The sequence below is a fragment of the Rhipicephalus sanguineus genome, chromosome 9 (assembly GCF_013339695.2).
Source record: "Rhipicephalus sanguineus isolate Rsan-2018 chromosome 9, BIME_Rsan_1.4, whole genome shotgun sequence".
In the NCBI taxonomy this organism is placed as follows: Eukaryota; Metazoa; Arthropoda; class Arachnida; order Ixodida; family Ixodidae; genus Rhipicephalus; species Rhipicephalus sanguineus.
The window spans coordinates 20,639,630-20,655,645 of record NC_051184.2 but is presented as its reverse complement, the minus strand read 5'-3'; the positions used below and the strand labels follow the sequence as shown (position 1 = coordinate 20,655,645).

Here is a 16,016-nt window from a genome sequence, read left to right as displayed (position 1 = left end):
CATGCAGCGCCATTTCGGTTGCAAAGTACGCACTAATAAAACTCATATAGGCTAGAGTCACTAGTCTTGGCCAAGATCCGTCGCTTCAGTGGGTGCCATCATGTTTGTTTGCTGCAAAGCTTTTGGGGCAGGTTTTGGGGCTCCCGCTAAATTCGAGAAATAGCATTCCCAACGCAAAACCCAAACGCTGTTTGGGTCTCGCGCATGCGTAGTGGCCTCGACGCTATTTCTTTGGGGCCCCTATTCAAAAACTCCCTACTGTTGGGCATTACAAGGTCAACCTTTTAATGAGGAAACTGTAACTTTGTGTTAAAATACACGTGAAATTCAGAAATGCCTGTAAGGTGAAGGTTGAAGCGATTTGAAAGAAAATTTGTTGCATTGAAGCAAGGAAGCTGAATTCTATCTACTGCATGTGAAATTCCGACTTCAGGGCCTTGTTTAAAAAAATAATTGCTAAAACTTGAAATTTTTTAAGAACTGAAGCGCACAGTTTAAAAAGTCTCAAATTGTCACCAGAACCAAGTATCCCAGTGCTGTGAACTGCATCTCTTACGAAAATCTTGAAGTGAGCAAGTATGATGAGTTCACAATTCACGTGAAGTTGCAACATTTACGAGGATTTCGCAAACATTGTACTCGTAACTTGTTGATGTATTTCAGAGAGGTGTAGTGATTTCCGCTCCAGAGATCTCAGTGGTGCACTTAACAGAACTGCAATATCATTCTTTACTGTAGAGCTATCACCCCTTCAGGTTTCATCCTAACACCAGTGATAAAGGCATATTTGTGCAGAAAAAGTGGAAGTCTTAAAACACTAAGTGCATGAGAGTGTCACGAAAATTAATGTATGCAATTGGCTAACACGTTTATAAAATATTTTTAGAGTTGAAAGGTGGTGCTTATGCTGTAGTCTTGGATTGTTGTGTTGACATTTTCAAAGGGGGATGGCGCCGGCTCTTCTGTGCAGATCATGGCTTTGTAAACCAGTAATATAAAACGCAAGCTAATAACTCTAACTCAAGGCCTTGGATTCTCACAAGGAAAAGTGTAATGAAATAAAAATTTGCAAAAGAAGTTAAAGCTTAGCTCACACTTAAGAGCGGCTTCTCCAAAATGTCAGTTACCTAGCATTTGAAGCCCCATTACTCCTGCACTGGCCTCCAAGTAATATGCTTCAACAAAAATTTAACTGCCACACTATCAGGGAGGAAGCAGCATCTATCAATCTTGTAAGCTGGAAATTGCTTTGCTGGATAAAAATAGTTTCTTTTTCCACACACAAAAGCATCTTTGACAATCAGAACTTCGTTCACTGTTGAAGGCATTCAATATCTCTTAAAGGGGCCCTGCAACACTTTTTGTGCACGGTCAGAAAATGCTGCCGATCGGTAGTCGAGGCTCCTGAGAACATGCGAGCCAAATATTATAGTGCAGCGCGTGGCCTGGAATTTACAATTCTCAGTCATCTAGAAATAGCTCCCTCTTCTCTCTACAGATGATGCCATATACACAAGTCCGCGGCTGTTGGCTGCTGATTCGAGCATCCTGTGCTGTATAGTTACTGCGGCCGCGGCAAGATGCCGCCACGTGCCTGCGCGCACGCTTACAATCACACTCAGTGCTTAAGGTCCTGATGTGCGCTGACGAAGGGACGCATCTCCTTGCCCTCCTGTAATCCCCCTCCCTGCGTAGCTTTCAGCACGCTCGCTAGTACGAGAGGAGAGAGAAAGCGCTTGAAGCATGCGACGAACCCTCGTAACTCCGCTCATACTTGACAGATTCTAAAAATTTTTGTGGCATGCGATTCATAAAGCATCATGCACTTTTAGTGAGACTATTCCATTATAACTCAGAAAAGTGTTGCAGGGACCCTTTAATTTCCTTCTCCCTTTCTTGGTTAACGAGTGCCCATTGATAGGCTCATCTGTTTGCCATTTCAAATATGTAATTTTACTACGATGTAACACTTTCAGTCAGTGCATGTAATTTAACATACCAATGTTAACATTCTGACCCTGCACATTGTGTAGGATTTCACTTAGAGACGAACAGTTTCTCGTATATTCTTGGGATGTGCTGCTCTTCCACTCCAACAGTATCTTAGCCCGCCAAACCATCCCTGCCCCTGCATGCCTGACTATGGCCACTAGCCAAGAATATCAGATGGCACACATCTCATATCAGTCGACGTGTACACTGATGAATGTATGGACCGAGGCCACCCACTCATCAATCCGTCAAGTGACAATTTGAATTTTCTCTCTCAGTGAAAACTTGGGAAATCTGATAAAATCTCATGCACAGAAAGCCACTACGACATATGGTAGTCAAAATGAGCCATTTTGAATGGTGTAGGACAGGTCAGCCAGCTCACACAAAGGAGTCAAACTTGCACTGAACAGAAGCCCACATGTGCCAAAAAACGACCTTTCTCGCCTAATCCCCAAGTGGCCAAGAGCTGTTCCCTTTATCGAAATAAAGGTCTTTCCTTCATTATCTTTCAGGAATTACTAGACAGATTCCTCGCTGTTTCAGTTAACGCCATACCACGGTCATTTGGTTGGCACCTATACACAGAAAGCAGACAGGTAAGACACGGAAATTTGAAGCTAGTGCTCTTCAGTGGCACTCAAACTGTCACCATAATAAAAGGCGTAAAATATGTAATATAGTTATTTCCAACTATCTCTCTCTGAACGAATGTGAAGGTCTCGACACTACCAATGTATACCACTTCTTCACTTACAAGTAGCAGCATTCAAAAATTTCGTGCTCTGTCCATTTTGTTCGCAAACGATGGTCATTTGCCTTGCTTGCAGATCTTGACACCACACACAGTACTTTCCAGTAAATAATGCCATGTTATGCAGATAACGTGGGCGTACAACATAAAAAATTTCAAAGGCACGCGAGGCTTTCTGTGCAGGACCAAGACATGCTCCTATGGGTGCAAGGTTTTCTTAGTGCAAGTAAAAGAATTGCAGGAACCTCACAGTGCCGGTTCAAGGGTGATCAGACATTTAGCCAGCTATGTTTATGGCCATAGAGCTTCCTACGAAATATACACTCGTGCTGTCATTGTACAGTATCTGTGGAAGAGATTGACAGTAATCTGGCGAACCTTTGCGCTTGCAACTTCAATGCACTCGAGAGCATTATGAAAATCTGTGTATGCAATTGGCTAGCATGTTAATAAAGGTTCTTACACCTTGCCTCTTAAAATTCAAAGTAAACAGTTTTTAAATCCAGTAATGTCACTGCACACATTTAATTATAGTTGATTGATTTGAGAAGTCAGAAAGCCAGTTCATATACTGCCCAGATTCTCTTGTTAGCAGAGCCACCACACACTCATCTCCCATAGATGCTGGTGCCAGAGTTACCTCTAGTATTTTGTAGGCAACTATGCAGTCGTCCAACCAGATTTTAAAACCGGAAATGGCTACCTGCCATACACATCAATTGTGCTGGATGCATCATGTCATTTGCCTCCTGGTTTGACTTTTCATAAAAGCAACTGTTACAATTACAGTAATAGTTCATGGTGTCTGAAAACTTTCCGTACACCGTATGCAAGATAAATGGCAGAGACGGCTCCAGAATCACTGACGAACAAATCTTGTTCTTCGTAACCATATAACAGATTACTTAGGCATGAATGCAGTAACCTTGAAACATATAATGGCAAAGCTCATGGCTGCAGTGTTGCCAGAACAGAATAAGAAATGAATGTATTAAAGGGTCCATCAAAATTCAAACTGAGCTAAGTGGTACGTACTCATCGTGTTCAACACGAAGTGTCAATGGAAACAGTGCTGGTCTTGTGAATGTTGCACGTGTAACAGGAAGAATGGTTCATCAAGACTCGTATCCGGCAACATTTTCTGCACCTTGCTGACACAGGCACTTGAAACATTTTAGGAGGCACAGATCTTTAGGACATCAGGAGCTAGGCGGCTGACGTACAGCGGTGTGTCGCACCCGGTGTTCCTTTTAGGAAGCTGCCAGACAGCACGCACACCCACCGAAACACATCAGTAGGAAGAATAATCTTTTCCAGCAGCTACAGAAACATGACCATGTGCACACATGGCAGTTTTATTTCCTAGGAAAAAAAAAAGACTTCTGCCTGGATTCAGCCCCCAAGCTATTCACACTTTTTTTTTCGACAGGAATAACTACAAAACACACTGCCACACAAAAAGGAGAAGCAGTCCCGACGAGTTTGCACAGACTCCCTTTTTGCACCTTGCAACCAAGCACATGTGCCGGCAAGGTCAAGAGCCAATAGCGAGGCACTTGTTGCACCTGGTGTTTTTTTTCCCCTTTGATGGTGCGACGACGCACGGCTTTCTTGATGGTCCACACGTGGCAGCGGGGGCCCCAACAGGCAAACGGCCCCTGCCGGCCCAACACAAAACTTCGTTCCCCAACATACACGCACACACGTCCAAAAAAACTCCCTCCTTCTCAAAACCCCGGGACCAGAAGAGGCCACAGGGCCCAACACACAAACCCCCAATGGCACTGCTGCTTAATGGCACTTGGCAACCACATTACAACCTGTGCATTTCTTTTCTACACCAAAACGTATGCCTGAGGGAAGAAACTAAAAAGCGGTGGCGGGCACTATATTTTCAAAAAAGCGTGACGATGAATCAATGCACCTGCTTAGGAGAGGGCTCAATGCAAGAGGCAGCAGACCATGCATGCACACGAAAAAAAAAAAAGGTAATAAAAAAAGCATGTGCCAGCGACACTCGGCTGGCAAGTTTTATGTACCCAATATATTAATGAAATTGTGACATTGAATAACTTTTTTTTTCTTTTACATTCAACAACAGCAACTTAGTCTATATCCCAGTGAGGGCACCAAAAATAATAAAAAAAAAAAGCAGTTTCATATGCAACACCCCCCCTCCCCATTAACTCCTCCACCACCTGGAGGTGGTGGCAGGAGAAAGATGTCCACGAGCACAGTTCATGACTAAAAAAAGGGGGAAGGAAGGCAATGTGCAATGTGGCACCACACATGTGCACACACCACTTATCCATGTCGATCACAGGCCAAAAGAACATGCCTCCCTTATGTCCCCCCTTCGTTATGCGACCCCTGGGTCACCAGTCTATATTTACATAAGGCAACATGTGAAGAAGGTCCCCCCCGTACGAACGCCCCGTGGTCACTTCGTGCCAACCCCGCCACTGTCCCTCGTGGTCGTACACTCCGTTGACAAACGCCCACTCCTGGGTCGCAAAGCGTTCCTCCACCTCGGGCGTCACTTCGAGCGGCACTACTGGAACCTCTTCCTCTTCGAGCTCCACTTCCGGCCCGATCTCGGGCAGGGCACTCAAGATGGCCGCCACCTCGCCCGGCGCTCCCTTGGCAGTCGTGGGCGAGGCCGGGGACGGCCCGTTGGGGACCGATGACTTTAGGAAGCGGTCCATCAACTCTGACTTGGTGCGGCTCGTCTCGTCATCCGTGCCCAGGAGGCTGTAGTTGCCGGAGCGCTTGGGCCGCGAGGAAGAGGGCGGGGGCGTGGCCGACGCGGCGGCCGCAGCTGCGACCGCAGCGGCTGCGGCGGTGCCGCCGTCCAGGCTCAGCCCGCTCTTGGCCTTCAGGTCGGCGATGAGCTGCTGCGTTGTCTTGACCTTGGGCAGTCGGGGAGACGTCGTGCTGGTGGTGGCAATGCGGTTGCGCACGCTCTCGAAAGCGGAGTTGCCACTTGGGATGGGGTCCCAGGGATGTACACCATTGGGCGGAGACCAAGCCACTTTCTTTGCACTGTCTGCTGGAATGGAAATGTGATGAGGATTTCCTCATTAATAACAAATGCGGCACAAGTGCCAATGACATGTGTATACCCCAGGAATGCTTCGCTGTGCAACGCAGGCACGTTGGTGAAGTGCCACATCTACCAGACTCTGATCAATGGAGTGCACTTCTCCAAAATGCTAAATTTTCATGCTGCTACAGCTTTACATGTACAGGCTATACAGTAACCAGTAAAAACACCATTTATACGATTTGCCTATCATGTGTCAACGGCACTTAGCCAAGGCGGCTTACTGCTGCTTGGGAAGATACATGCGCGTGATGTATGGCGAATTTCAATGGCAGATTCGGAGCAAATCTGTTCCATTGGCAGATCTGGAGCAGCTCCGCCCCCAGATCCACTCCACGAAGCAGCGTTCTATACTCCGAAAAAAGCGTTGAATTCGACTGGAAGTCGCAAGCGGCCCCCTGTGTGCACAGAGCGTGGTGTACCATGTGACCAATGCAAAGTGCTGCCTGAGAACACCCATGAAGGCGAGTTGCGAGGAGCACTAGCCCACATCCACCTCCGAAAGCGCATGTGCGCGAGTGCTCCAGTGCAGAGTTAGTCGACCACTCTAAATCTGCCACTGGAATTCCCCATTACTAAAGGAAGCAGAAGACCGTGTGCAATCAGCCTTTTGTCTTTGTTATGCACTTACATTTCTGCCATCTGACAAATACACCAAATGGTTATCATAGAGTTTCTCACAATTACCTACAGGGAAATGTGGCGCTAGTGAGCTGTTGTATGCATGGGAATGACGGTATAAGTGAGCTTCGGACTTTGCTCGGATTGGCTTCATTCATGAAGAGCCCGGACAAACCTAGACGCGTCTGCCTTCAACGTGTTCCTTGCATCAAAATGGTTGATTTCGTACTGAAGGAGCACGTAGTAAGCTATTCCTTTTTTTATCACTGCACAGAAACGAGTTTTATTTACCTTTGGAAACTTATGCGTTGATGTACGATTTCACGAAGCGTGAGAATTAAAGAATGGCTGTTAAACTTGGAAGGCAGACGACAAAGCCAGCGTTCACTCTGCGACTGCTCGTCATCCGTTTCTTTCGCTGTTCGTTTATGCCATAAAGGTGAGTGGACTTATCTTAGAATATACTACGCGTGATTGAGATACGCTTATAAAAGTTTTCTTTTAGAGAAGCTTTATATGCGCAGTCATATCCGCTTTTTAGCCGAAGCCTCGCTCAACACCAGCCAATGCAAGCCTCGCAGGCACGTGTACAGTCATTCCCCATCGCGGCAACAGCGCCCCTTAAGAAATTCGCATAGACAGTGGCGCCAGATTTCCCTCTAGGTATTATTGTGAGAAACTCTATGGTTGTCATAATGTCCTCTCTTGCATTTCACCTGCTCTCCCTTGAGTTTTGGCTGAGAAAAAAATTACATGCGCGACGAAATTAGATGCTGCATTTCCCAGGGCCTTGGTTTCGTTTTCCAGCTCCCCTAAATGTGACAACAGCGCTCTACTGTACCTAGTCATTACCTTTCGGAAGGTTGTACCCCCTTATAATGAGGTTGTAGTTTCAACACGCAAGGCCCAAGAACTTTATTTTTAAGGTTGTACTACAGCTGTTGTGCATATGATGGTTTAAATGCGTGTGGGTACTGGCACTGGTTGCAGCCGCAACGTTTCAAAACTATTACTCAGATATTGACCTTGAAAGGAGGAGCAAGCACCCGGTAACGGGCAACAGAACTTTCACCAGATACACGAAGCTTTTTAATTAACCTGCACGGAATGTGTACCGGTCATGGTCAATCCTTCATTGATGTAAATGAATGACCCCATGTTGAGAAAAACGTCGCGCTATTGGCTGACAGAGTATGTGTATGTCCAATGAGCGATTGCAGGCTAGTCAACACCTGTCTTGCCTGAACAGCAGCCCAAGAGTGATATGCAGAAAGGCAGATCATAGCACAAGGTCTTAAGTCCTGAATAAATGAACATCAAGGCATCGACTGCTCGGTCAAGTAGGTAGGGTCAACCAAACCACTATTGGCGAACTGTAGCAACTGTTCATTACAGACCAAGTGCAGCTGCTGGTGGACTAAGATGCTTTATTACACAACTAGTGTATGCTGAAGAGAAGCTAGCATGTGACAGAAAGGACTGACCAAAACATTCAGCCTGTAGAAAGGAAGACTGTCTGCGAGAAAAATCTGGTTAGACTTAAAATATAATCAACCTGTCAGAAGCAGTCTATAGAGTGGTGCAGTTGCACGCGAAAATGGAATGCTTAAACCAACAATCACAACCAAGTATGGGACACGTCGCAGCAATGTAATTGGCAAGTTTTAAGTACAAAATTTCAGCGTTTTAGTCTTCCCTACGAGGAATTCAGGAAGGACAACGCAATGCATGGCTGCAGTGTCAAACTGCTTTACGATCCAAGTATTAAGTACCAGTCCGTTAATTACAATAGGTTAAGCAAACTGCACGAACAGGAAACACTGGCTGATCTCACTCCCACATTGCAAGTACCGCACGTACAGAGAGGTCCACTGTTAAAGGTAACACTTGATTTTTGGGTATGTCCGGATTTCGCTCTCCTGCAAAAGCCTAGTGGCTTAGATCTAGATAACACCTCAGGTGGTCGACATTTATGAACCCTAATGATAGACTAGTAACGTGCACGAACAATCTTTCCACATCCACTAGCCGCGAGGGGGCCAACAAAATGAAAGTTGCTCATTCGAGTGTTCCGCTTAACAGTGGACCGTACTGTACATGCTTCAATATGTTCAGAGCATTGTTTAATACTACCAGTTAGGATGGAAAACAAGTGCAATCCTTGTCTCACCTATGTGCTTACCAATGGGCAGCACGAAAATACAAACAGGCCGATCGATAAGTGGCCTACGTTCTCAAGAATGCCTTTTCATAGCTAGAGCCTTGACATTAACTGTCTAGATTTGACAAACTAAAATACAAGGTGTTCATTGATCCGCCTTTTCCCCGATGCTATGGTGCATGCGCCCTTCCCTAGAAGAAAAGTCGCAAAACGCCTCTTCATCTCGGAGGCTTTGGTTCTGGCAACACCGATTGTCCTGGCCCCTACCAAAACAGCAGAGGACAGCACAGACAAATGTAACAAGTGGATTTTGCACATCACTGGAGATGCCAAGTCCCCATCCAGCTCACAGGCATTCCTGGACAGCCGCACTCGGCAGTATCCGGCCAAGCCCTGGCCACGGAACGCCACACTCATTCGGGTCCTTCAACTCTGATGTTGGTCACACCAATTATGAAGGCGGCCAGGGTTACAAAGGCCGTTCAAGCAACACATACATAAAATGCCAAGAAAGCCGAGGAAAGCACAGGTGACAACTAGATGGCAGTGCATCACGCATAATGAGGAAGATGCAAGCTCAGCTCCCGCCTGCAGCAAGCTGCTTTTCGTGCCATTATCATTCCAGTTTCTACACTTCAGAGGGGCCCTGATACACTTTTCCAAGCAATCACTGAATGGCATAATTAAAGGAGTTTATTGCCTCACGAATCGACTGCCCCAAAAATGTTTAGAATTAATGAAGTACGAGCGGAGTTAGAGAGATTTGTCACATGCTTCGGGTGCTCTCTCTCTCCTTTCATACCAGCGAGCGCACTGAAAGCTACGCAGGAGGGTATGACAAGGGGACAACCGGTTACGTCCATTCGTCAGTGCACACAATGACCTTGAGCACTTTCTTTTTTTCTTTGAACGCGCAGCTTACTTTCAGTGTGATTGTGAGCGCACAGATGTAATTCTATACTATATTTAATTCTAGCACTATTTAGTGCAGCGCAAAATACGTCCCAGCAACTCGCGGTAGATTTCCAGCTAACGATGCACAAATCAACAAATGGCCACAGACTGTGTTTATGACGGGGCCGTTTTGGATTATGGCATCATTTGTCAAGAAAAGAGCAAGCGATTTCAGGCCAGCTTTGAAAATCAGTTGTAAATTCCAAGGCACATGCTGCACTATAATGTTTGGCTCATGCGTTCTCGGAAGCCTCCCCTACCGATCGACTGCATTTTACGACCATGCTCGAAAAGTGTTGCAGGGCCCCTTTAAAACAACCGTTAATTTCTCCTATATACTACATTTCACTATTGCCCATTTGCTACATATCACTGTTCTTGTACAAAGACAGTGCCAGCCATCATACACGGCACCTGCAGCACTGCGTGTTTCCGGACACTTACCCGGTCCATCCGAGGATGCGACAGATTTCCTGAGTCGTTTGTTGGCTACATTGTTCTTGGCAACCGGCTCCAAGGGTGGCGGGCTGCGTGGGTGCGGGTGGGCCAGCGGCGAGCCCGGGGAGCACGGTGCAGACGGGCAGCATGCGGGACTGACGGGCTTGAAGCCACCGTTGCGGCGAGGCCCGAGGCCGGGGCCAGCGCCAGCCGTAGTCACTGCCGCGGCAGCTGCCAGGAGCGACGGTGGCACTGGGCTGTTGGAAACACTAGAACAGCTAGGACTACGACGCGGGCCCGTGAGTAGGCCGGGTCCTGGTCCGGGCCCAATGCCCGGACCAGGACCCGGCCCCACAACCACGACAGGTGGGCCCCCGCCATTGGGAGTCTGCTGCTGGTCACAGGGCAACAGGCGCCGCCAGCTTTTCACCAACTCCTTCGCCCTCCGGGCCAGGGAGTCATTGCTTGTGCGCTTGCGCAGCTCGTTGATGTACTTCCCAAGGCGTGTACGCTCCAGCGTGTCCTTGGTGATGGGCGTACGCTCCAGCATGCCGATGACCTCGATGACTGCAGCCATGTCGACCACCTGCAACAAATATGAGCAATGATTAACACAGGATGTGTGGTACAGTAGCATGGAACCACAAAAATGAAATGCACAGTGCTCGGCGATTGAAGCTCGATACTCGGAGCGCACTGTTGCTGGCAGTGAGCGTTCGTTATACATGGTGACCGCATCCGGTAGACAACCAGATTGTGATTCTTGGTGGCACCGGCGGAACGCTGCTTGCCATGGCTTCAAAACACTGCATATGAGCCACACCATGCAAAGCTGTTGGAGATGGCAGGCATGCATTACGAAGGTCTCAGCACTCCACCGGCGCTACAGAGAACCACAGACTGAACGACTAACAGATGCAGTCACCATGAGTCACTAAAGCTCTCACCTTCACTGCCAGCAGCCATGCACTCCGACTACTGCGTTTCAATCACTGAGCACTGTATTAGAATTGGGCTAATCGGATTTACACAACTGAAGAGGTAAATTAGTGCTACAAAAGACAACTGATGCGAGAAAAGGAGACAAGCAAGCGTTACAGTCAACTATTTAATAGCAGGGAAGGGCTGTGTGTCTTTCTGTATTCTCTATGCACATGTGCGACTGGAGGATATATATGCAGAACTTTACTCCGCTCTTAAACCGTTGAGTGTAGCACTTGCGTATGTCTCCTTTTCTTGTGTCAATTGCCTCTTGTTCTGCTAATTTACCTTTTGAGTAATAAAAAAGTGAAATCGACCCTAATGACTGGCCAAGACCACGTTGCAATTTTTCACCATGCTTCGCTGCTTTGAGTATGTGCAATGAAAATATGTCACCACAACCTGAAGTACACGGTAACATCTATCAATGATGGTAATCGACTTAGTTACGGAAATGGTTAATGGGAACTGTCCCATGGTGGCTCTGGGGGATGGGTACCATCGCTTTGTTCACGATGATTATCACGGGCGGCTGTGCTAGCATCATTAAGTTCCCTTCAGCATTGACTTGCTTCAATCTCACTGCTCTGAAAAGCAGTTCACTGTCCGCTAACACGAGCTACGTCCTACTTGGATCCAGAGTGCCCCGGAATCAGTCTGCTCTCATTCGAGACCATAATGGAACTTCAGCATGTGATAATGACAAAGGGAAATAGACAAGACAGGACAAAGTGCTGATTCGAGGATCACGGCGAGCAGTTGAAGATCCCATAAGCTTCAGTTTAATTATCATGGGTTGCTAGAAAGTTCCAACACGCGAGAATTCAAGTGTAGCTAATAGACGAGCTCTCAATCAGTGGCTCTCAGCACACCATTTGTGCCAAGACACCCAGAGCCACCTGTTGTTCGAAGCCTATCACTGGCTTCCCCGAATGACCCCAGGGCTGACCAGAGAAGCTCCTTCCTCCTTTGCCATTCCAGATGTTCAAGGTTTGCCTCCTTCGCATTCAAAACAAGTCGAGACAAAATGACGGTGGTTCCGACAATGTACCAGCTCTCCTGCTAACCGAGTGTTAAGTAAACGTAAATTTACTTTCCACGGCCGTCTAAGAGACATCTCTTAGTAGAGACATACCTGCGGCGACACCCTGGGAAACGATGCTAATGCATAGAGCTGCTATTGCCACTACCAACTCTACCCATATATCTGCTGATGCAAACATGTTTGCAGCAGCACAACCAGTACAATGTAATTTCTGTTCCTTTCATTGCAGAATGCAACAACAGTTCCATTGCACAGCAGTTAATCAATCATGCAATCACATGTTGTCACTGTGATCATTCGGCCATTGTGTGTGTATTTGACGCTTAACAACTCAACATCTCGGGCCACACTATGCATGGCACACTGCCTTTCAGGAACACATCAATGCCGTACATATTGTCATCGGTATAATTGATGCCCACAGCAGAATGAAGCATTCCACAAGGGATTCAATTGACCCTCACTTGTGCCAGTCGATCCAATGTACCACATCGACAAACGTTCTAATCCATGCACCCCAGCAAAACGTCTACAATAATATCGAACGTATTTTCCTACTTTTGTACCTCAGCCGATGCACCTGTAAACGTGCAAACTCGCTCCAGTACCTGCAGTCACAGTGAAACGTAGGTGTTTCCAAACTAATGCCGGCCTCAAGAAAATTGCTAGTCCGGAGCCGACAATGCGCAAACAATGAGACAAAGAGAAACAGTGGTAACACCTGAACAAATGAAGCTTTCACAGCAAGCAGCTCATTGAGGATGTTTGCAACAGGTGGCAGAATACTTTGGCCACGAGCGATTACCCGAAGAACGCTGCATGTCAAGTACAGTGCGTGTGCTGGACTTCAGAAAGAAGAAAAACAACGACGGGCTGCCCGAAAAAAATATGCCAAGAAACACGGATGACTTGAATCTTGGGAGCAGACATAACAGCAATGAGTTATTTACATTTCATGTAGCAGGGTTGAAAAGAGAAAACAATGCTATAAACATGCCTCCATACACGACAGAACTCATTAGCATAGTAGCCTAGGCATTTCAGTGAAGTTCCAGTAAAATCCATCAAGCCATATTTAGAAGCCCATGTTCCTTTGTGCACCACCTTACTTTACTGTTATCGAAACAACCAAGTAGCAACTTATGGAGCATGATGCTGAACTGTAACATCTTTCTATTCAACATAATTCTCAACACAGGCTTATGAGCAAGAAAGCAGCAGCTGGTTTCAACTAACCAACCGATTGCAACATATCTGACATAACTGAAGAGTTATTTGTGCCGTGATGGACAACAGTACAGAAAGCTGCTCCGACTGCATGTATCAATTTATCAGAGTCAAAACCAACCTGCGGCGAAACGGCATGCCCCGTGTGTCTAAGGCCGCAGCAGCCCAGAAAGGTTGTGGGTGCGGATGGCCACGAAGACCGGACACCGTCATTTGCAATCACGTCCCATACGAGAGCGAAGATGTGCTACTTTTATAAGTAATGGAAGGCGAATGAAAGTCGTTGCATAGAGCAAAAAAAATGGAAGCAGCTGGGGGTATTGCCTCCCTAAAATCTGACTGCCATTTAATGAACTGTTCAGTCCGCAAACCCTCTAAAACGAGAGCAAGCAGCTGCAGACCCTTTTGCAGTTTCCCTCACATTTTATGTGTTCCAATGGAAAACGTTAACATTTACTAGTTACTCCGTCCGGTAAACAGGTCTCTCGCCCATCAGCTAGGTCTCCTTTTTATCAATTTCATGTGACAAATGTTGGGGCACATACTGTTCTATAAGCGGTTCATGCAAAAGCTTTTGTGCCTCCGTGGTACACGAAACCAGATTGCATGGCTCCTGCAAAGGATAGCAATCGTCTCACAAGCCATTGCTATGTAAATTTTGCTGCCTTACGGGCATTTAGAAAAATTAGGTACAGTGAAAAGTGCACATTAGTATTCGCCTCCCCGGGACCGAACCTTTCACAACTAGGCAAGCGATGACCTCTTTCAAGAGAATCCCAGCTGTAGAAAGGTAATAACCTTAAGGACATCGTCCTCCAAACGTGCATCTTTACACAGCTTGGAAACAGTGGGCTGCTTTAATTCACAAGACGTGCAAAGCCAAGCTTTTCCGCCACAAGTGGGACGACGCTTTGTATGGGCTTAAGTGAAAATCTGGCAATGCTTCTATATGTGATGAAGCGTTTTGCTATTCACATAAATGAATACCCTCAACATTAACAAACAAAGCAATTCGGTAGGTATAGCATAGAAACAGATTTGGAGAGTGCTCACAGATCATTTCACGTACGGGGGACATCTCACTGCTGTTGTAAAATTTAGTGTTAACAGTTACGGGCAAGGTTAGTATGGTTAGGTGTAAATATTTGTCGTGACCGCGTCGCGCGCTTTGCAGGCTGCGCTGTAGCATTAAACGCATAGTTCCGCAGATTTGTGAAACGCACAAACGGAGCTCGAGGTACAGGTGCTGCGCGTGCTACATGGAAAAGCGGCTGCTGCTCCAGCGCGCAATTTATGCAGAACATGCAGTTTGCACCGACATCACCCGAGGAGAGACGCTGCATCGCAACAACGTAAGCTACGACAACATACGTTGAAATAAAACGTCGGGCGCGTTCGCAGCAATCTGTTACAACGGCGGACACGCATTCTCTGTGCAGGAAGCAGCGTCGCCAGGGCCATTTCACACGCTGGGAGCATCGGGCAGGACGCGCTAGCCTCACACTGTTCTAAACCATGCGCCACAAGGAAATCCGCAGCAAACCACGACAGAGACACAGGCCGCCGAACGAGCGTGACAGACGCACACTTTTTTTCGCAGCGCGCCGGCGCCGGGCACAAAAACGAGAAAGGCTCGCGCAAACGCGTTAGCAAAGAAAAGGGCGGCCTGCCGGCGCACAGCCACATCGACCGAAAAAACGCGCCGCTGCTAGAGCCCCGGGATCGCATCGTGCCAACAAAGCGTCCACGAGCGGGCCGATCACAGGAGGGAATAAAACGACGGTTAGGCTTAGACTCCTCCCGTGCAACCCCAGAAGGAGAGCGTTTTAGTTGTAAAACCCGCCACGGACTGCACCTACGGCGCATGACTTGTGACGTTTCCAAGGGGCCGACGAGAACGGCACACCGGAGCCGATGTCTACGGCCGCCGGCGCGTCATCGGTGATGCCGAGCCCCGGTGCGCCGCTCGGCTCGACCAGGACACAACGCCAAACGGGAAGCACCACGGCGCACCGCAGCCGGCTCGCTGCCCGACGCGCCAGCGGGGGCACGAAATCGACTCTAGGCCTAACCGCTCGTGTATCGCTGCATTTAGTAGCCGCCCGCAGGTTAACGCTTGCGTTTTGGCCTGGCACCGCTGTCTTTTTTCCGGGGCTCTGCCAGCGGCGACGCTTGCACATACCGCGGAGAGGCAACCAAAAGAAGGGACGAAACGTGCGGGGCTTACATTGTTGTCCTCGTCTAATGCTTTCAACAACTTATCCTTAATTTCGAAGGGCGAGCACTGCATCAGGCCGTACAACAAAAGCTTCGCAGCGACCCAGCAGGCCAACTCGGTGACCGTCTCGCCAGCCACTGGCACAGTATGGCGGACATGCACAGTGTACTGAGCATGCTGGGATCGGTGTGCCGCGCGTGACGTCACGGCCTTCCGAAGCCGCTCCTCTCCGGCGGCGCCGCCGACTACCCGCCGACTCTCCCCGAAAATCTATGCCGGAGGGAGCCCGACAGGAAACACGCCGCCGGATAGGCTACGCTGTCGCCATCTGGGAAGCGTCGCTCAAAACACCCACTCTCACCACTTCTTGCCTTGCGAGAGCGTTTACATAGAATACCGCGACGTGGCGCGACAAACGCGATTCTGCAAATATTTCCGCGCATTATTAGCGCATTTCTCTTATTTCCGAGAAAGAACCGAAATAAGTTTGTCTGACGGTAACGGATGAATTTTGTGGTAACT

At 47.8% G+C, this 16,016-nt stretch overlaps 1 protein-coding gene across 2 annotated transcripts; it reads right to left on the bottom strand.

Moving 5' to 3' along the window:
* Positions 1–3,771: 3,771 nt before the first annotated feature.
* On the bottom strand, positions 3,772–15,768 carry LOC119404720 (mediator of RNA polymerase II transcription subunit 26). 2 transcript variants are annotated; one of them, XM_037671366.2, is made up of 3 exons: positions 15,504–15,768; positions 10,030–10,609; positions 3,772–5,795 (listed from the first exon to the last, which is right to left on the bottom strand). In XM_037671366.2, the coding sequence occupies exons 1-3, from the start codon at positions 15,564–15,566 to the stop codon at positions 5,122–5,124; spliced, it is 1,317 nt and encodes a 438-aa protein (XP_037527294.1). In that variant the 5' UTR covers positions 15,567–15,768; the 3' UTR covers positions 3,772–5,121. The 2 variants fall into 2 exon arrangements, with proteins under 2 accessions (XP_037527294.1, XP_037527295.1); XM_037671367.2 differs by having other exon boundaries at positions 3,772–5,792.
* Positions 15,769–16,016: the final 248 nt, after the last annotated feature.